Source organism: Lepisosteus platostomus, chromosome 11, assembly GCF_059453375.1.
Source record: "Lepisosteus platostomus isolate fLepPlt1 chromosome 11, fLepPlt1.hap1, whole genome shotgun sequence".
In the NCBI taxonomy this organism is placed as follows: Eukaryota; Metazoa; Chordata; class Actinopteri; order Semionotiformes; family Lepisosteidae; genus Lepisosteus; species Lepisosteus platostomus.
Genome location: NC_142621.1, coordinates 29131998 through 29153045, shown reverse-complemented (window position 1 = coordinate 29153045; position 21048 = coordinate 29131998). Strand labels below are relative to the sequence as shown.

The 21048-nt window shown below is 36.7% G+C and overlaps 1 protein-coding gene across 17 annotated transcripts in view; it reads right to left on the bottom strand.

The window, feature by feature from the left end:
* lrrc7 (leucine rich repeat containing 7) overlaps nucleotides 1–21048 on the bottom strand; it is a 308839-nt gene that overhangs the window by 9615 nt on the left and 278176 nt on the right. For 12 of the 17 annotated variants that reach the window (XM_088599029.1, XM_088599032.1, XM_088599030.1 and 9 more), the window contains 3 exons: nucleotides 17698–17817; nucleotides 12637–12912; nucleotides 8048–8140 (listed from right to left, as the gene is read on the bottom strand). In XM_088599029.1, the coding sequence (XP_088455155.1) occupies nucleotides 8048–8140; nucleotides 12637–12912; nucleotides 17698–17817 (489 nt within the window). The remainder of the gene's footprint in view (nucleotides 1–8047; nucleotides 8141–12636; nucleotides 12913–17697; nucleotides 17818–21048) is intronic. The other 5 variants (XM_088599033.1, XM_088599041.1, XM_088599034.1 and 2 more) reach the window with 1 other exon arrangement.

Here is a 21048-nt window from a genome sequence, read left to right as displayed (position 1 = left end):
CATTTACAGATTTTACAGAAATCGGGAGAAGTGTTTGCTGCAGAGCCATGAAGTTTTACAGATCCACATTCACTATTCTTTGTAATAAAAACAAAATGAGCATGGGCATGTGTGCACAAGAACAAAATTCAGTCGCAGCTTGTGCTGTTGAGGGCTGAATGAGAAGGGCTCTTGAGACAGTGGTGAACCAGTTCTGTTTCAAAGTCACCTTGCTGTGCCCCCCAGGGGCTGCTCGGCTCTCAGTCAGTGTTTTCCAGAGATACTGTATGCTCGCATAATCCTGTGCTACCAGATGGCAACACAGTAGGCTGTATGGTTTGCACACCTTTACTTTCATTCTAAAACTTTCTTTCTGTACCAGTTCTATATTTTCCTAAAGTAGACTGTTTCGAAATGGTCTGTGTAAACATGGAAAGTATAATATAGCTGTGCACTAAAAGTGCCCATTGTTTCCCAGAGGATTCCAGAAACATTCAACTCTCCTATGTAAAGGAACGGTTCTTTTGGCATTGCAATTCAGCTTGGAGTTTGTGCCTCAGAGCAGTGGTCATATGTATTTTGTTTCAAGTTTTTAATCATATGTGATAATTACTTTTTTAATTGATCTGATTGCTTTTTTAGACTTTTGCTTGCCCTTTTGTTTACTCAGTCTTTATTTAAAAAAAAATTAACATTTTTTTATATCGAGCACATTAATCCAACAATTCAACTCACAGACCTTCATGCAGTCTCTCCTTATTCTCTTCAAATTTAACAGGAGTTGTCTGTCTTATTTCTGTACAAACAGCTCTTAATATGTGATCAGTTTACACAGGTGTGAATAGAATACTCCAGCAAAGAGCAGTTGTGGATCCACTATTTCAGGGAACATACAGTACTTAAATGGTGGCAGTTCTGAAACTCGGAAATTGGTTCAGGGTTGATGCCAATTACAAATCCCATTCAGGTTTTTAAGAAAACAAAAAAGACAGCTGAAAGCACTGTTAAAAATACATATTGAAAAGAAAATGGAAACCAATTAGCCTGTGACCAAGAACAAACCCAGCCAATACAGGGCTTCCTCATGACTACTGTTGGGAATCTCTCACTTGCAAGGGGATTTTAATCTAGGGATTGACTGTACACTACATACTGCAGTGATTCCATGACCCTGATCGGCTGATAAAGGGTAGAAAGTTTGCAAAAAAAGCTGTTTTTTTCTGGATTCTGCATGCCAAAGATGTAATATACACAATGTACCACCCACTGAGTTCCTGTCAGATCCAAACATTCTTTAATAGCTATAAAGCATTTGAGAAGCATGTAAAGCATAAACTAGCTCCTGTACAGGTAGACAGACTATGAATCTTGTGATAATAATGAGATGCGGAATAATGGCCCTACAGCCTGTAATTTTAAACTTTTTTTTAGTGACTTTCTTGGTCAGGTGATAGGCAGGAAGACAAACACATATCTAAAGTGGCAAGAGCACTACTATGCACTGCACAATATCAAACATGTGGCTGGATGCACTGAAGTCTCTCCTGTAAAGGGTAGACACTAAAGACAAGGATGCTGAGGTACTGCCTCTCTCTTGTCATGCGATCAATCAGTATAAAGCCTCTGCGACTCATATTTCCATTAGAAAACAACGGGACAGATGCAAACTCATAAACATGCCTTGATATGTCTTGTTTTGTATGTTATGAAGGATTATAGGATGTTACAAAAATAAAGCAAGGCACAATTTTAGGAGTCCTTTGTTTTATGGACTTAAATGACATACTGATCAGCACAGTCCCTTACAAAACCAGCTCTGTGCTAGTTCCTTTACTGTCTTGTGGGTTATTAAAAAGAAAAGCAACCCAGCAGAGAATAAACATGAATATTCAATATTGAAAAAGGACAAAAATAGTTCTGGTACTAAAGTTTCTAATCTTAAAGACAGGAGAACTAGAGTATTCCACTGTGTTATATAAGGTATACTTGCTTAAACAATTTTTGCTCACATAAAAACACGGAGATTTAAATTTCACACAATACGCAGTATTTACAAATTCAGATTGAAAATGTATTTGTGTGAAGGAATAAATACTATGGTATAGAGCAGTAACAAATTACACTGAGCATACCAAGACATATTGGACCTATCCATAAAAGATTATATAAACATCAGCCTTCTCATTAGTATCTGTGTCCAGTCCAGAGTGAATCAGCAAGCCAAGCTCCTCATAGTGATGTATTTGTGTCTGCTCCACTTTGTTGGTTGGTATTTTGTAAAGGCTGCTCTTTTCTCCATCAGCCAGGACTCTGAACATTTTCTAATAATAACCCAGTAAATATTTGCATATAGGCAGAAATAAAAGGTCAGTAAATATATAGCTGCAAATATGCTCACAGTTACTGGACACTGATGTTGATCTCCACGAACATTATCTCCATGTATCCAATGTTCCTAATATTATTACGGGTTGTAGATCTGTATGCTTTTCATCTCACAATACTTCTGACAGAGCAAAGGAAAGATTAAGCAGCATGTATCTTCATCTGAGGGAAGCACACAGAGAGGTTAGAGAGCTGCAGAGATTCTAATCACAATTCCCAGAAAAGCGCCACATACTGTATGAACAGAAAAAAATGGCACAAATTTGCTTTGCTGGCCTTGACTGTTTTGCACAGAACTTCGAGCTCAGCAGAGGGGACAGACACCTTTTGATCACAGAAAAAACAGTTTCCTGCTGATTACTTTTTGTCCAGGGTCATTAAAGTGCACTGAAGCTACATGGTGCACAGTATTCCACACTGAACAAAGGCTAGAGCTGTTTCATTCCAAAGCATTTAAGGCAAACATTCAGATTAAACAAGTGAAAGCAGTAAACAGAAAAGGTTCAAGGCTAATCAAAAAATGGATATAATGAGATCAAATGTAGAATGTTATTTGCTGCAGTCTTTCTTTGTAAACTCGTATTTAATCAATACTCGTTAATTTACTTATAATTGAACTTTTTTGTAAACCTCTGACGTGTCATTATATACAGTATTTATATTAAAATTTCAGAATTTCTGAAGCTACTTCTTCTTGCTTCCAATAAGTGATGGTTAGTAGCCAGTCCTCTTGATTTTACATATAAATCCCTTGTACTAGCACAAAGGTAGATGAAGACCATGTGGGTTTTCTTCTGAAATATGCTACTATCAGAGCCATCTGCAACATTTAACATTTAAGTCACACGGCACCTACATTACAGTCTGTATTGACTGAAGGGTTGATGCAGATGACACTGGATAGCAATAGAAGACTCTTGTTGTTGAGGGCCGTCGAGTCAAGAAGACTCTTATGGACTTGTAAAAAAGAGCTAGTCAGTTCTAATTGTTCGTGCCTTTAAAAACTTTTTAATTTTTTTAAGATACATTCGTGCCTCTAAAATACGTAAGCAGTATTCATCAGATAAGAGAAGATCTAAAGCCACAAGGTTTTCAGAGATTCCCTCCAGAGACCTGGATACTTTTTAAATGACTATTTAAACATACATAAAAAACTACAAACACATACATACAAGTTCCTTTAAAAGTCAAATATATCAAGATAACTGCACACCATAGCAATAAAAGTTGGCATACATACAAATAGGTCAATAACTATAGCCTCTGGACGCCAGTAATATCGCCAGTACTCACTAGATTACATACCCTGGGAATTAACCCATCTTAATTAACCCATGAAGCACAGAGATCAATCATAAAATCTGCATGTATTTATTTAATACATGTATGGGAGATAAAATAAGAAACACTTCAGAATTTTTTTCTTTCCTCAAATTTGCTACACAAGCAAAAAGGATTTAGCTTTGTTTGTTTCTACCTTTTGATAGTAGAAACCATTTTCTGCTTAATTCATTAGAAATAGAATTACTGCTCACCATATTAAGGGCATTGTGTGTCTTTCTGTGAGCACATAATAAATTCTGAAGACTCTTGTGGTATCAGCACAAACGCCTGTGTGCCTTGAGTTAAGAACACGAATTAGCCTCATCTAAGGAATGATTAGTTTTGCGAATTCTAATTAGGAAATTTGTGATCTGTTCTCCGTTTGTCAGATGATGGGTGATCATGTTGTACATGTCTACATTTTGCTTTTAATAATGGATGAGATGAATGATCCTGGGGCCTGATCCCTCAATCCTGGGGCCTCTTTTTAGTAAGAATGTCAAAAGACTTCTAAATATTAATTAGCAGCTATAGCTTAAAAGGAATGAAAATGTAAAATGACTTGAAATTATTTTTTATTTTCTACTGCTTGGTGATACAAATGTATTCAGAATAGAAGTGTAACAGAATGCAATAGAATAAACAGTGTTACAAGTGATATCTCTCCCCTCTAATAACCACTAAATATGGTTAATTACCTGGTCCAGGAGGAGAGCCTTTTGCTGAGAGGGTCCTTGTTTGCCGAACAGTCTGAGCACCAGCTGGGGAGTGCATCTGTTACATATAAGGTAAATTCTTTCTCTACTTGCATAACTTTTGTTACTGTGGCTTGTATTAAATCAGAATGTCCACCCACCCCGTGGTGCCTGGTTTGTAAACATTGTCTTGTACATGAACTCATGAAAAAAAAATGTTTCTCCTTATGTAAAAATAATTTCCTGTTGTTAGGAAATAGTATATATATAATAGATACATAGCTTTAATAGCAGAAATGTAATGGCAATTTCTCTATTAAAGTTGCACCTTTGTTTAAGGTAATACTGATTGTGTGTATGGATTAATCCACAATGGACAGTAATTGGTGGACTTTGTGATCCATAGACAGTTAAAAGTTCTGTCTTTTTCTGGATCTGAAAATCTGTTATGTAAAATGTGAAAGTTATTTAAATTTTGTCTGCATGTGGGGACCCCCCTTGAACACCAATAGGGGCTGAATCAATAGAAAATGTATACAGACCGACTCTCATTAGTAAAGGCAAAATGTCTTTTTTTATTTTGCAAATGAGTCAAACTGAAGTTTTTTGGGAACCTATTCAACAATATTTTCTTCATTTGCAACTACGTTTGAATCCTTTAATTGGGAAGACCATTCACATTCTTCTATGGCTGTTAACATGCCTTGTGGCTTACTTCAGACAAAGTTAAGTTTTACTTTTACAGAACTATATGTTTATTTCACTATTTAGGATAGAATCAAGACACAGCCACTAAGCAAAGGTGTAGGATTTGCAAAATGTATCTTAAATATACCGAAGACAGGTTTACAGTGATTCAGGTCCATAGATAGGTAACCTGTTGTACATGTACTGTAGGTACAGTACTACAGTACATTGTGCCATTACAGTAATTTGAACCTCCCAAAAAATCAACTACTGATTAACTTGCTTATTAACTTGCTTGATTAACCCAGGTGCTGATGATCACTTTTATAATTAAGGCTGGAACAAAAATTTTAAATAAAATAGAAGTGTCACGCCTGACTACCTTCTCTTGATATATTATTAATATATAATTTGTGCTACCTTCACGCAACTCAGTACACTTATAAACAATAAATGTATACACTTCGACTTTTCAACTTCTTTTTCAGCTTCTGCAGGGTTCTTCCTAGTTAATGGATACAATCCTTGTAGTTTGTTCTCATCTGCGGTTTACCAGCAATACCAGAATCTATATCATTGACCGAAATCAGAAAGAGCACTGGTCCTTATTACTAAAGTCTTTCTGAATATCTAAATATCTGATATACCATATCACAAACTCTTTTACACTCAAAGAACTCTAGTAAGCTACAGTACTTAATAAGAACTACATTTTCAAGATCTGTTTTGACATATTTGTTATATATCTGATTCCTTACATATACAGTAATATGAGTAAGACTTATTGGTTTGTACTTACTCGGTTTAGTTCTGCCATTTTTTATGGCCTTACATTAGCAATCTGTGAGTCAGTGGGTATTGCACCTGGATATTGGAAATGCTTGTTATTCTTAATGGTCTTTGAATAACATGTCTTTTACTTAATTGTAATTGTAAAAATACTGCCAGGTATTTGTTTATCTTGAGTGTCTAGAACCTGTAGCTGCCTCTTCTATGCTAATATACTTTAATGTACGACTAGGATACGTGCTTCCACAGCTTGAAGCATGTTGTCAATTGTTTCTTTGGTGAACACTTGAGTGTGAAATGTTATCTTCAAGTGTATCTTTTACTGTTGCCTTTAATTTTCTACAGATTCCATATCGTATCCAGTTACACTTCTCTTAAGCTGGGTCTCATTATTTCATGGTCACCTTTGCTGAAATTGCAAACCTTTGAGTTGGAATCTACCTATTCAGTTTCAAAACATTCTTAGAAGTACTGTACACCATATTATAATCACATTTTTTAAAGAGTTCTTTTCACCCCTGCTTCCTCAATCCATCATGATTGTAAAGACTAGATCAATTAAGGCATTCCCACTATTAGGTGGTCTAACAAACTAGAGGAAGAAAACATTAATTTACCTATAAATTACATTTATTTATGTTTACAATTTTTATTTCAGATCCTGACATCCCAATCATTTATTTCCAATATAATGAGGAAAGGTAAAATGTGCCATGAAAAACCCTTTATGCATGCATTCCCTATTTCATTATTTAAACCTGCATTATAATTTAAAGCTGGAGCATCTGCGGCATACTCTTAAATCTATAGATTTGAATGTTTCTAAATCTGCCCTAAGAGATTCTGAGATACTTTATTTATCCACAATATATTCCAGTACTCGATCAATAGACTTCAAAACAGACCATGAGAACATCAGTACCAGGCTGTTTCTATTGGCTGAAACAAAAGAGAAAGAGCACCTCAAAGCACAAATGAGTAAAAATTAACCTTATTCCACAACAAGTAATGAATTGGTTTAAAAATTGTGCTGGAGGATAAGTGAAAGAAAGCAATAATTTATTTTACATTTGTAGATCATTGTTATTATTTACTTAGCTAATGCTCTTATCAAGGGTAATTTACTTTACATAAATAGTACATAATGTTCTTCTGCACAATTAAACGATCAGATTTTCTTATGTAACAGTTACTCAGAAACATTATACAGATAAACTATTGTGTAGGTGAAGATGGCCCTGAAAGAGTAATGGAGCCTGAGCAGTTAATGATATTTATACAGTATGTGTTGAACACACAAGCATGAATGGGTTTAGATCATAATCCGCCCTTATAGTACCCACACAAACAGGACTGTTATAAAGATTATTATTTAAAGCCAGACTTTACTCTACAAGGTGGGCAGTGAAAAAGATGGAAAATTCTATCTTTACAATGATCTTTGCAATGACAAGGAACAATGAAAGTAGCTGGATATGACCACTGAATCTAATTTGTAGTCCTGGGTTTTAAGAAATCTGCAAAAATGTCTTTGTAATTCTTAGGGTATCATTGCTTTCAATTTGACATGCAAATTAGTAATCCTGTAACATTTTCAGAGGAAATAGTGCTATTACCTTCTGGAAATGTGACTGTGACTTAAGGGGATGATAAGAATTTGAGAAAGCGCATTATTGTTTATTGCTGGATTTATTACAGCACAAACTAAAAAGAACAAAATGTCTCTTTGTCTTTCAATTAACTGTATATTACCACTGTGTTTCACTACTGTAAGAAGTAATAGTAGGTCCAGTAGACTGTGATACCTTATAATGATTTAATGCCCATGTATTCAGTTCTTTATTTTTATTGAAATAAAAATGGGAATGGCAACACATTTCTGTAGGTCATTTCAGCCAAGAACAATAGAGCTGCAATAGAAACACATTGTGCTGACAATGTGCAGTACTGTAGGTTTTTCAAGAGCTGTTTCCATAGTTACTCTTCAGTATGACTGAGTTATCCTTTTTTCCAAAATGTTCAGCAATAAATTGGGTGTAATACACTTTAACCAGGCAGGAATATAAAAACAATGATTCCAGGGAAAAAAGAAAGAACAAGAGTTAAAAGCACATCAGTGCCAAACACTGTTTAAAAAGCGATATCCATTGTTCCTCCCTGAAAGAGGCAGAAGAAACCATTAATCTTACCATATCTGACGGTTTGAAGGGGTTTCCCTGCCCACTGATTCCTCCCGAGATGCTAAAACCAAGGCCAGGGTTCTTTTCTATCCGCACACAAAACTGCAACAAAGAAACAACAGCATTATAACAAACAGATTACACAATACACATTTAAACGGGTAACCTTTTATAGAAAGTGACACCGCAAGATAATTTAAACAACATATACAGTGCCTTGCGAAAGTATTCGGCCCCCTTGAACTTTTCAACCTTTTGCCACATTTCAGGCTTCAAACATAAAGATATAAATTTTTTATTTTATGTGAAGAATCACCAACAAGTGGGACACAATTGTGAAGTGGAACGAAATCTATTGGATTTTTGAAACTTTTTTAACTAATAAAAAAATGAAAAGTGGGGCGTGCAAAATTATTCGGCCCCCTTGCGTTAATACTTTGTAGAGCCACCTTTTGCTGCGATTACAGCTGCAAGTCGCTTGGGGTATGTCTCTATCAGTTTTGCACATCGAGAGACTGAAATTCTTGCCCATTCTTCCTTGCAAAACAGCTCGAGCTCAGTGAGGTTGGATGGAGAGCGTTTGTGAACAGCAGTTTTCAGCTCTTTCCACAGATTCTCGATTGGATTCAGGTCTGGACTTTGACTTGGCCATTCAAACACCTGGATACGTTTATTTGTGAACCATTCCTTTGTAGATTTTGCTGTATGTTTGGGATCATTGTCTTGTTGGAAGATAAATCTCCGTCCCAGTTTCAGGTCTTTTGCAGACTCCAACAGGTTTTCATCCAGAATGGTCCTGTATTTGGCTGCATCCATCTTCCCCTCAATTTTAACCATCTTCCCTGTCCCTGCTGAAGAAAAGCAGGCCCAAACCATGATGCTGCCACCACCATGTTTGACAGTGGGGATGGTGTGTTGAGGGTGATGAGCTGTGTTGCTTTTACGCCAAACATATCGTTTTGCATTGTGGCCAAAAAGTTCGATTTTGGTTTCATCTGACCAGAGCACCTTCTTCCACATGTTTGGGGTGTCTCCCAGGTGGCTTGTGGCAAACTTTAGACGAGACTTTTTATGGATATCTTTGAGAAATGGCTTTCTTCTTGCCACTCTTCCATAAAGGCCAGATTTGTGCAGTGTAAGACTGATTGTTGTCCTATGGACAGACTATCCCACCTCAGCTGTAGTTCTCTGCAGTTCATCCAGAGTGATCATGGGCCTCTTGGCTGCATCTCTGATCAGTCTTCTCCTTGTCTGAGCTGAAAGTTTAGAGGGACGGCCAGGTCTTGGTAGATTTGCATTGGTCTGATACTCCTTCCATTTCAAGATGATCGCTTGCACAGTGCTCCTTGGGATGTTTGAAGCTTGGGAAATCTTTTTGTATCCAAATCCGGCTTTAAACTTCTCCACAACAGTATTACGGACCTGCCTGGTGTGTTCCTTGGTCTTCATGATGCTCTCTGCGCTTTCAACAGAACCTTGAGACTATCACAGAGCAGGTGCATTTATACAGAGACTTGATTACACACAGGTGGATTCTATTTATCACCATCAGTCATTTAGGACAACATTGGATCATTCAGAGATCCTCGCTGAACTTCTGGAGTGAGTTTGCTGCACTGAAAGTAAAGGGGCCGAATAATTTTGCACGCCCCACTTTTCATTTTTTTATTAGTTAAAAAAGTTTCAAAAATCCAATAGATTTCGTTCCACTTCACAATTGTGTCCCACTTGTTGGTGATTCTTCACATAAAATAAAAAATTTATATCTTTATGTTTGAAGCCTGAAATGTGGCAAAAGGTTGAAAAGTTCAAGGGGGCCGAATACTTTCGCAAGGCACTGTAATTGCAGAATCCTTCATTGCAGGCTTCTTTGATAAAGATGATAAAATAAGGAATTCATATATGCCTATACAAGACAATGGCACCTGATGGTGAACATGTTTCGACAACCCAGTGTAGCAGACAGACAAAGGGTTTCAGGGGAATATCTGAAGATGAAGGACAGTGCCTTATAAATGCGTTCACACCTCTACAAAGTGTCTACATTTTGTTTCTGTCTCAGCTTGCAATCATGAGACTTTCAAATAGGGCTTTACATTTACAATCTACAAACAACACTCCTTATTTCCAAAACTAAAATGCTGATAGCATGTAAATAAATAAATTATCTTAAAAAGTTAGAAGATTCTCAGTTAGGAAAAAATATGTTTTCACCCCTCTTGTTATGGCAACCCTTAACTTGATTTAATAAAAAAGAATGGTTTAAAAGTTTACAAAATTAGTAGAGGCCTATGTGCATGGATCTGGCTTTGTTATGTTGAGATGTTCCCTTAGACAGATCTTAAATTACAAGCCACAACTTAGTCATACCATGAAGACCAAGGAGCTTTCAAAATAAATAAGGGATGAAGTTGTGAAGAGAAAGTCATGAGAAGGTTGCTTATCCTTTTGAGTCCTTTATAAATTATTTCTACATCCGTCATTAAGAAGAGGTGACTGTGCCAGACACAAGCACATCGTTCAATCAGCTTCACCCTTGCTGTCAACCATGATCGTGATACTATAATATTATGGGGCTGCTGTTCATCAGCAGGGACTGGGCAGCTTGTCAGGATTGATGGGGAAAATGAATGGTGCGAAATACAGGCATATGCTAGAAAAACAGTCTTCTTAAATCATCCACAGATGTAAAACTGGGTCAACAATTCACATTTCAATTGGACAATGACCCAAAGTACAAGCTAATCTGACAAAAAGGCAATGAATGTCTTGTATAGATCAGTTAAAACCAAAGTCCTGACTTGACTCCAACAGAAAATTGTATTGACTTGAAGCATTTGAAAATCATTCATAAAAGGAATAGTTTTGCCAAAAAAATCAACAAAATCACTCTATCACTGTGCAAAGCTATAGATACCCATCCAGAAATACAGTTAACAGCAGTGATTGCTGTCAAAGATTATTTGACCCAGTACTGATTTAGGGGGTATGAATACATATTGTAAGAGGACAGTAGGCTCATGCAAAATTGTTGTCATTGTCTTAACCACATTCCTCATAAAGTCATGAGGAATGAGCTGCTGCCTCCCATCACCTGATCAGTTGCTGGAACAGAATTGATCAGGTGACACTTTGAATACCAGGAACCAGAGACTTTCTAAAGTAGGTCAATTATACCTGCTCTCTTGAGGACAGAAGGCAGATCCTTCATAGGGCAAAATCATCAGAAGAAAGTGAGATGGAAGCAACTGACTGAGGGATTAAAGGAACCTGTTAGTTTGTACTGTATGTTTATTAAAGTGCTTTTTTGAAACTTTCAGATAGAGATGGAGAAGAACAGTCATCGAGAGATTGTGTATTTTTTTAAAGCCAGGAAGCAGCTTAGCTACTTAATAGGGAAGTGAGGGACTTGAAGAGGTCTAGTTAGATTTAATGTTTGTTTAATTTCTCTGCACTACAAATAAAGGGGCACTAGTTTGTACTTTATGGCTGCTTTAGTGTGTTTCTTTTCCTGGGATTGCCTATTTTAAAGATCTCATTAAGGCATACCCAGCTTGGGTGTCACAATATGCAATTCATAAATATTACTTCTTATATTCTACCTCCTTTTCTTATTTTGCTGACATTCCACCTTCACATATAACAGTGTTTCGCTTCATTATTACAGTTTTGAGTCAGCTCATCTGAAAAAAAATCTATACAGTACAGTGTAGTTCATCAATGTGTAATATTACTGGCAGAAGGTGAATACTTTTGCAAGTTTCTGTATATGATGAATGGGTTAATTACTCAGGTAGAAAAACCAAGCATTGTGAGAACTTCAAAAGCAATCATGAAATGTAGCAAAGTTTCACCTCAACCCTGCATCTCTGACATGACAGGGGAAGATCACATTGAGACGATAAGATATTTCTGACAGTGATAATTGCAAGAATGGTTGCAAGGAAACCACTCAAATGCATAATTTTACTTTGCACTTGAAAAAATGATTTTATAGGGAACTCTGGTCTAAACTTATTACAATCTGAAAATATTTTCACAGGTGGAGTCTGGACTGAGTTCAAATCCCAGGTGGAGACACTAATGCCTTGCCCTTGTGCAAGAAACTTTACCAGATTGTGTCAAATAAATAAATTAATAATAAAACAGAGAACAAATGATTGAAAGAAATATATCTGGTCACAAGAGGAAAATAAAAGGGAATACATTTGGACCAGGGTGTCTGGTCACAGGAGAAGTATAACAGGGAAAAGAGTTGGAGCAGGGTATCTGGTCACAGGAGGAGTATAACAGGGTATAACAGGGAATAAAGTTGGGGTAGAGTATCTGGTCACAGGAGGAGTATAACAGGGAATAAAGATGGGGTAGGGTATCTGGTCACAGGAGGAGTATAACAGGGAATAAAGTTGGGGTAGAGTATCTGGTCACAGGAGGAGTATAACAGGGAATAAAGCTGGGGTAGGGTATCTGGTCACAAGAGGAGTATAACAGGGAATAAAGATGGGGTAGGGTATCTGGTCTCAAGAGGAGTATAACAGGGAATAACGTTGGGGCAGGGTATGATTGGGAATATACCCGGGGAGATAAAAGAACCCAACCTGCTCTTGATATCCATCCATACTCTTCTGCCCTTTGGTCTGTATGAGGCAGCGCCCACTCGGCGGGCCACGCGGGCTGGTAGTGGAGATGGGCACTGGCAGCGGCGACTGGTACTGCTGGATGGAGATCTTGTTGATGGCCCCCTCGTACTGCTGGTCCCTGGCAGAGCGGTGTGGGGGGGTTGCGGTGGATGAGGTCACGATCATGGTCTGCGTTTGGAGGGGATGGCTACCTGCCTGTGGGTAATTCAACCCGTTAGGCAAAGAGTCAGGGAGCTGTAAAGATGCAAAGTTATATCTTACACAGACGACTAACAGACATCAAACAAATGTGAGGTGATGTGTTTGTGTGGCATGCAAACATGAGCTTCACAGATTTCTCTTTAGTTCATTTTGCCTATCCCAGGCTGGGACTAAAGATAGGCAATGATTCATCAACCAAAAACCAGATTTATTTTTGCGTTTTTTATTCAAGTGACAAGTTGTGCCAACCTGATAGTACTAATGTATTTAAATAGTGTGAACTTGTATCCCTGATATTTACTGTAGCTTCAGACATGTACCTGGGCAGTTTTCATAATCTAAGCTGTGGCTTCTTTTAAATGCCATGACAGTCTATCAGTGTGAATTTCTCACATTCATTTTTTTTTTTGCTTAACCCACAGCTGAAAAGAAGGGCTGCTTATCTGATAGCTCTGAGATGCTGAGATGGAAACCCATAGAGAAATGACATCATCACTGAAACTCTGACAGGATGGGGTTGCCATGGAGACCAAACAGCAATGAAACACATACATCTTTAGAATTAATAAGGAGGATCAGCAGTTATGCCTGAGATGTAACAACAATAACAGGACATTTAAAGACTACAACTGAAAAAATACAAAACATTCAACTAGTACCAGCTTAAAGAACAAAAAAACATTTTGAAAGGATTCTTGCCCTCTACACAACACAGGAAGTAAAGAAAATCATAAGCTATAAAGATATAAAAATGCCATGTTTTATCTTCCAGAACACAGAAGAATAATTGAAATTCCGTTTTGCTTTTTTCCAACAGTATGGTGCAATTCTTTTACTCTTAACTGCATCACAGGGGCTCGTTATGTTCTTTAGTTTGGCAGGAGTGAAACAACAAACGAAAGCAACATTCAAGACAAATATATTTTCCAATTTGAGTCCGTACTAAGCAGTTTTTTCTTAATCCTAAATGTGTGTTACATACATTAATAATTTACATAATTTCTGCATTTTATCGCTTTTATTAAAGCTATATATATATAAAAAGAAAACTTCCAGATGAAAGAATACGATTTTTTTCTTCCAGTTTTCCAGTTCAAGTTCACATTCAAAAATCTGCAATGCAGACATTTAGGAAATGTCATATTATTTGGACAGAAAAAAAATTAACTGGATAGCCAATACAACAGACTAGTAAGTTTTATTATTAAAATTTATTTTTAAATACAATAATTGCACTGTAACAAGGCAGTAAAATGTAACAGAAAAATGCAGTGAAAACCAATACCTTAACTTACTGTAACAAGGTATTAGTCACCATGGTGGATGAGTGTTTTTAGAGAGCACAAAGCAATTTACTTGGTGGGTGTTTACTGTAGGTGTCTCTCAGGAAGTTACCAATGAGTCATTTGTCTAAAACAAAGACAACATCTTGACCCTGTGACAAGGCCTCGATCCTTTCTCATAACAGAGAAAGGAAAACCTGACGTGATTTCACATGCTATAGTTAAAGTGTAGTGTATTTATTCTAGGGTATGAAAAAAACAACTACTAGAAAAATACAGTGGCCTAATAATATCTCTTTCCAATGCATACATCATGAAACGTACAGTAGTAGAGCTGCACAAAATTACTATTTATTAATACTGCTTTCTTTTTTGTTGTTGCAATGTTTCAGAATTAGACTTAACTGGTCAGATTGCACTTGCAACTGCAGAATGGATGTACTGTAAGAGTTTGTGTTAGTTCTTATCTTGAAAACATGGGATACCACAAAACAAACAAACAAAAAGATAGAAGATATAGTGATAATGCAGCATTTATACCTGGTGTTACACATCCTATGATTAGATTATTTAGAATATCGCATATGGTTCTGATCATCAGATTATCAACAGAACATTGCTGCAGCTGAATCAATTGAGAGAATAACTAACAGGTTAATTCCTAACTCTAAGGAAATAAAATAAACAAAATAAAGGGAATTTATCTTGTGAATCTTTGATATGTGGTTCAAAAACGTCTACTTCAGAAACAGTAGTGAAATAAAGACCCATTTCCTACAGTGGAAATTAAGAAATTACAAGAGAGTACAGTATGTAGCACACTATCCAGTTGTGTTGCTGTTTGTTTATCATATGTAAAAGAGTTTATAACAACTTCATTTTCTGAAAGAGAGTGGGTGCAGACTGAAACACAATCTTCAAACATCAGTTGAGAAACATGCCAGCAGCTACACAGATTTACAGGATGCACATTTGGTTGCAATAATAATGGTCCTTCTGATGCTTAGAAGGATTTAAAAATATTCCTAGATAAAATGCATTCTGATGCAACTGATGTATTTCTTAATGGTACAACCAGGTACAAATACATTCAGACAGTCACATACTTTAAATACTGTACCTGCATTCAACAGAGAATTATGGAAAGGACAAATATTTAATATTCATTATGTCAGTGATTTACTATTTGCATTCTCTAATTTTTAGAGGTTATATATCATTCCCTGGATACTAGCAACAAATAATATTAAAGATAATGCCTTAATAAAAGTTGATCACATGTTTATTGCATGTTCATGTTGCATCATCAAAGGAAGTGTACAGTGGAATACAGTAAAAAGTTATTGTCTTAGTGAGTTTTTTAAACTGAAATAAGCACTGTTTGGAGCAAGAACCATCAAAGATAATGTGCCTGTGGGTGATAATTAATGAAGTGAAACCACAGTTTTTATAGTGTTTTTTGTGAGTGTGAATTTTACACTGCTTCCACAAGGTGACAGATTGAGGGCACTTAATCCAAGTTTCAGATTGCGAAAGTATATGTGTAGCAGGGCATTGGTTCTTTTTCATAACAGATGCAGATAGCACAACTTCATCACTCTCAGCCTGAATCTGGACTGTAAAAACACAGTCCCTTCAAGACAATGTGAGTCACATATTAACTAAGGAAAAGAATTCTAACCGTGTACTGTAAGAGCATCTTCATGTTTTCACACTGTGAGCCTCACAGCACCAACAGCTGACTAGGCATCAGACTGAAGACAGACACAGCTCTTACTGGGAGCTTAAGTATCTATCAAGCAGCAAGAAGTCCATAGGGTTTAATGTTGCTTGGCAAGGCTAGGATATTCCAGCCAACTTCTTGCTTGGCCAATGGGGGAAACCTGGTCAGAGTCAGCTAATAATATAATTGAGTGCCAAAACAACAAATTGCACAACAGGACCCAGCCTTAAAGTCTTCATAACATTGATCTCTACCTTAATAATTTAGAATATGAAATTATTTAGGAGGTACAGTGTGCTTTAAACACTACTAATTTATTTTTAAAATCCTTTGAGCAATGTAGCACATGCATATAATGTTATTTTATTCTGTTTAATTTTAACAGTTATCATTATCAATTTTATGTGTGTACAGGTATGGCCAAAGAATAACAGGAGTGTTTCTTAGTGATTTATTAATATATTCACATCCAAAATCCTAACTTGTATATTGCTTATAGTCAAGCTTCATAATGATCCCTAATTTTTACACACGTGGGTCAATTGTTCTCATCAACAGCGGCTGGTTAGTCAGCTAATGACAAAGACAGTCCCCAGCAGCAGAGCAGCTCAGAAGGCCAACAGTAATCACTTGGAGAATGGTGGAATAGTTTAATACATGTCTCTGTTATTAATTTACAGATTAACTGTCTGTGCAAAACAGGAAAGTGCGAAATTCAGCCAGACCATTGGAAGCAATTTCCTGGTTAGACTGTGAACTACATGTTAAATACTGCAACCAAAAGTCCTGTATATCTCCTTACAACACCCTTCTACTTCATCCTCCTTACATTTAGTGAAATGTTAAAGATTTGCTGATGCAGAATGCTTTCCTTGAGAGATTGCTGTCAGATATATCCTTTGCTTTACAAGACTGTTATGCTTTACTACCCAACGTCTCCTACATTTTATACAAAAGCAGTTTGTTTTCCAATAAAAAGAACACATTGTTTACTTTTATGGCAAAAAATAGAAAAAAGTGGGCCTTTCTTTCAGTATTGCATATTGTTATTGTATTGTAATTATAATTACAATTACAACATCCAGGAAATTAAATGTACTGAAAAATGTTTGCTGAGTGTTTAGTCATAGCAAACTGGGCTTAACCCTTCTGGCTGAAAACCATCATCCTGGCCAGAGGATGAGAAGACTGGAACCCCCGATCAGAGGGAGTAGTGCACAGGTGGAGATGGGGTAAAGGAGGGATTCAATAGATGAATGTGAAGGAGAAAGGGCTCATGTAAGGTATTTATAGCTTTTTTAACTTAGGAAATAACTTCAGGAAAGAATGATTGCGAGTTAGGGCTGCTGAGGAGAATTGAACTTGATGGCTCAATCCTCCCAGACTTGCAGTGTGAACTCTATTTAAGGTTCTGAACATGCCCCATGCTGACTCATAACCAACTCTAATCATATATGCATGGAATATAATCCTATCATTCACTCTTCTAGGCTTTAGAAAGTTCTGTTTAGTTTTAACTCCACCTTTAAACAACTTCATTCATTCAACCATTCAGCTTTATGTGAGTTCTCAGTTAAACACTTAACCGAGTGGTTATCATCCATTTTATCATGTTATTTTTTTTAGTCAATGTGCTAAGTGCTTCTGTACTTTTGGAAAGGAAATGTACAATGCTTATGCTTTTTAACATATTATTAAATGTGTATCAATATGGCAGATACAGTATATATTAATACTAATGTGGCATGTGCTGCTTTGTGTTTTCACCAGCTCAAGGTCCTCGCAGTGTTCAGTGTGTCCCTTCCTCCTTACCTTCTTGATGATATTTTCTGGTGGCACATCTCTTCTGCCTAGAGAATAAGGGGCCCATTGGCTCGTGGGAGACATATCCTCTTGTCCATTATCTAGGATGTTGCTCTGCTGGGAGGGTGTCTAATGACAAAGACAGGGGAGAAATATGGATTTTATAACCTCCCTGGCATCGGCACTACTTACCTGCAGGTTCCCCACCATACCGAACCCTGCACCTTTTCCAGTCTTTGCAATGTGGTCAGGAGCACACTAATGCCAAAAAGGCTCCCTGAGACTGTATATTTGCTCATAATAATTATAATATAATAATAAAATCCCTTCGCAGTTTTTTTTTCCCTATGTGGTTCCTATGGGTCCACACACTGGGGTATTCTAGTATTTTTTAACAGTGTGGCTACTTCACACCTACTGTACAGTACTTACACAAATATCCTTTTGACTTATTGTATTGTACAACCCTATCTATGTAGTCCGTATAAATAACCTTGAAAGCACTCTGTGACAACTTGTTGTGAAGGGCAATATATAAAAAATTAAAATAAATTAAAATTTTGAAAATGCTAAAGCATTCATAACATTATAAATATAAACAAAATTATAATTACTTTGTAGCCAATTCATTTTTGATTAACTGTTTATCAACAGTTCATTCTGATTAGATCTTTACATTACATTTGTTTTGTTTTTTTGTTAAACGCACAGGTTAGTAAAACAGGTTAGTTTTGCAGTGTGTGAACTTTGACTTATACTCACTTACATTCATGATGATCTCAATTAACACCATAAATTATTAGCCACTCTTGTACACTAATAAAAAACTCAAAGTACTGTTCTTTAACTGACAGCTGCCCAATTTGGTAAAAAAACAAAACAAAGAAAAGACAAGCTAAATTCTCTCAATGACAAGGTTACTGCCTTTATCCTGTTCTTAACCATATATGCAAATATACCAATAGGCCTTTTTCTCCATTCAGATCTCTCCAGATGTGAAAATCTGTTATACTGTACAAACACAATCACTTCTGCATTTGTATAGTTGTATAAAAGTTTGTATATATGTTTCTAACTTCAAGGCCAAAGGAACAGAAATCACAAGTGCAAAGCAGTCAGAATACTGATCAGGTGAACTCAGATGAATTAGTAAAAAAGGTAACAGAATGGAAAATTCTTGCATCATCAACGTAAGAAGACAACAACTACAAAGGCTAATGTAAACGGGCACAGCTGAACAGTGTGTTTTAGAACCAGAACATTCTAGAACAGTCTGAAGCAAAAGTCAAACTGTATTGTGGTAAAAAATAAACAGATTGCAGACAAAGCACAAAGACTTGACAGAATGTTTCAACATGCCAGACAACACTTAAAAAGAGCTGAAACTTTTTTTTCTCTTGAATGTAATCAGAAGGCAAATTAGAAGAAATAATGCTTGGTTAGTACTATACACAACGAAAAAGTCCATAAGTACAGAATTCAGACCCTCATGTTTTGAAGCATGAATAGTTTCAATACAATTTCATCTGAGAATGTTCTCTTGGATTTTTTCTTGCAAACAGTTTTAGAAGTCAGTTTGGAAGTCTGAAAATCTAGTGGTTGCTCCTTCAGCTTGCTACTGTATATCCATGTGAGGTTTAATTAGTGACTAATGCTTTCATGCTGTGTTGTTAAGTCTGATGTGACTTCAGGTCTTAACTAGAGTGCTATAAACCGTTTCACACCATGTTGGTACTGGTATGTACTGGAAGTGTCAAAAACGAGACTGTTTAATAATCAGGAACAAACAAACAAACAGGTGGCAAGATTTTTTTCTCATGAGTTGTGCATTGGAGGCACTAAAGCTGCACAGTACAGTAGGTTTGCTTTCAAGGTTTTTACTTCCATTGCCATAGTCAGTACTTGTCTAAGTAATTTAAGTGGAAAAGAGCTACTGCTAGATATTAGGGATTGCCAGAAGGGACTGGCAAACTATACTTTAGGCAACAAATACTACTGGCTATGCTGGAATTATGAATTTAGCAAGCTATAAATTTAACAATAAATAAATAACTTTTAATTCTTGCTTAATTTTCTTTTTAGAGACTTGTCAGGTTGCTCCCTGACTTTAGCCTTTGGAAATGTTGTAGTTTTCTTGAAAAATAAACACCGCTCATCTCCAAAACTCAAACTAGCCCCTGTCCAGACCTTTAGAAATTTGTTGCTAGTGTCAGTAGGTGGACAGACATACACAACATTCAGCCTTGCACAAACTGAACAGAAAAAAACTGTAGGGTTAAAGATTCTTCACAACACTGTAAATTGGGCCAATGCAAAGCAACATCAGGATTCCTTTTCATCAAGATCTCCTGATAAACAATATATAGAAGTGATGCATTTTTCTCAAAATTCAGAAAGGTACTGTTTTTCTGCACCTCTTGAAATAAAGAAATAAAAAATCTACTGTGAAACCTTTATTTCAGAGGAGTAAAAATGTGGAGCAAAAGTGGGATCAAGTTCTTATGGGCAACGACAGCATACATCAGTGTGCAAAGACATCACAAGCCACCCACACAATGTAGCACCTTCCCATGTGTACTGTAGCTGCAACGTACTGCTATATTTTTGTCTTATTTGTACATTTAATTTTGGTCAGCATACACTGAACATTGTACGCAACTAGTGAACATCCCTGATGCAATTCTCACTGATCCACAATTCCCTTTGATGGTGTCTGCTCCATTTCGGAAAGCTAGTTTCAGTTTGCCTGGTGGCTTTTTTAAAATATGACAGCAGCAGGGGAGGTGCAGAAATAGACCTGCAGAGACGCCACAGTCTCAGTTCACCTTTTTATAGACAAATACCAGGAAGACTGAGAAAGTTTGTGAAAAAGTTTGTGAAAACGTTTGCGAGCCCACAGTGTACTTATGGGCATTCCAATTTTGTTCCATGATAGCCTGGTTTAAGACCTCTTCTTAACAATAGCAACTTATATTCACTAATTCAATGTTTTTGAGAAGAAAAAGAGTATGAGATAGGAAAAATAAATAATGAACAAGCAGTAAATAAATTAGATAAAGGGATAATTAGATTCAAGTGGTTAAATAATTGGATAACAAGTAAACAAGGACATAGTTATGTCAAACTTATTTTGTATAATGGTCAGAAGCCTTTGATAACTTGTGTCACGCCCTCTACATCTAGAAGGCGCTCCTACTCTGTCCTGTTCCTAGTTATCCTGTGCTTTTCTTGTCCTTCTGGTGTGTCCTTGTGTGGGGCTATATATTTCCAGGTCACCCTTTGCTCCTCGGTCAGCATTGAGGGTTTGGATGTCTTGAGACCCATCTAGCATCAAGTCGTCTCCTCCGCGGCCTGAAGGGC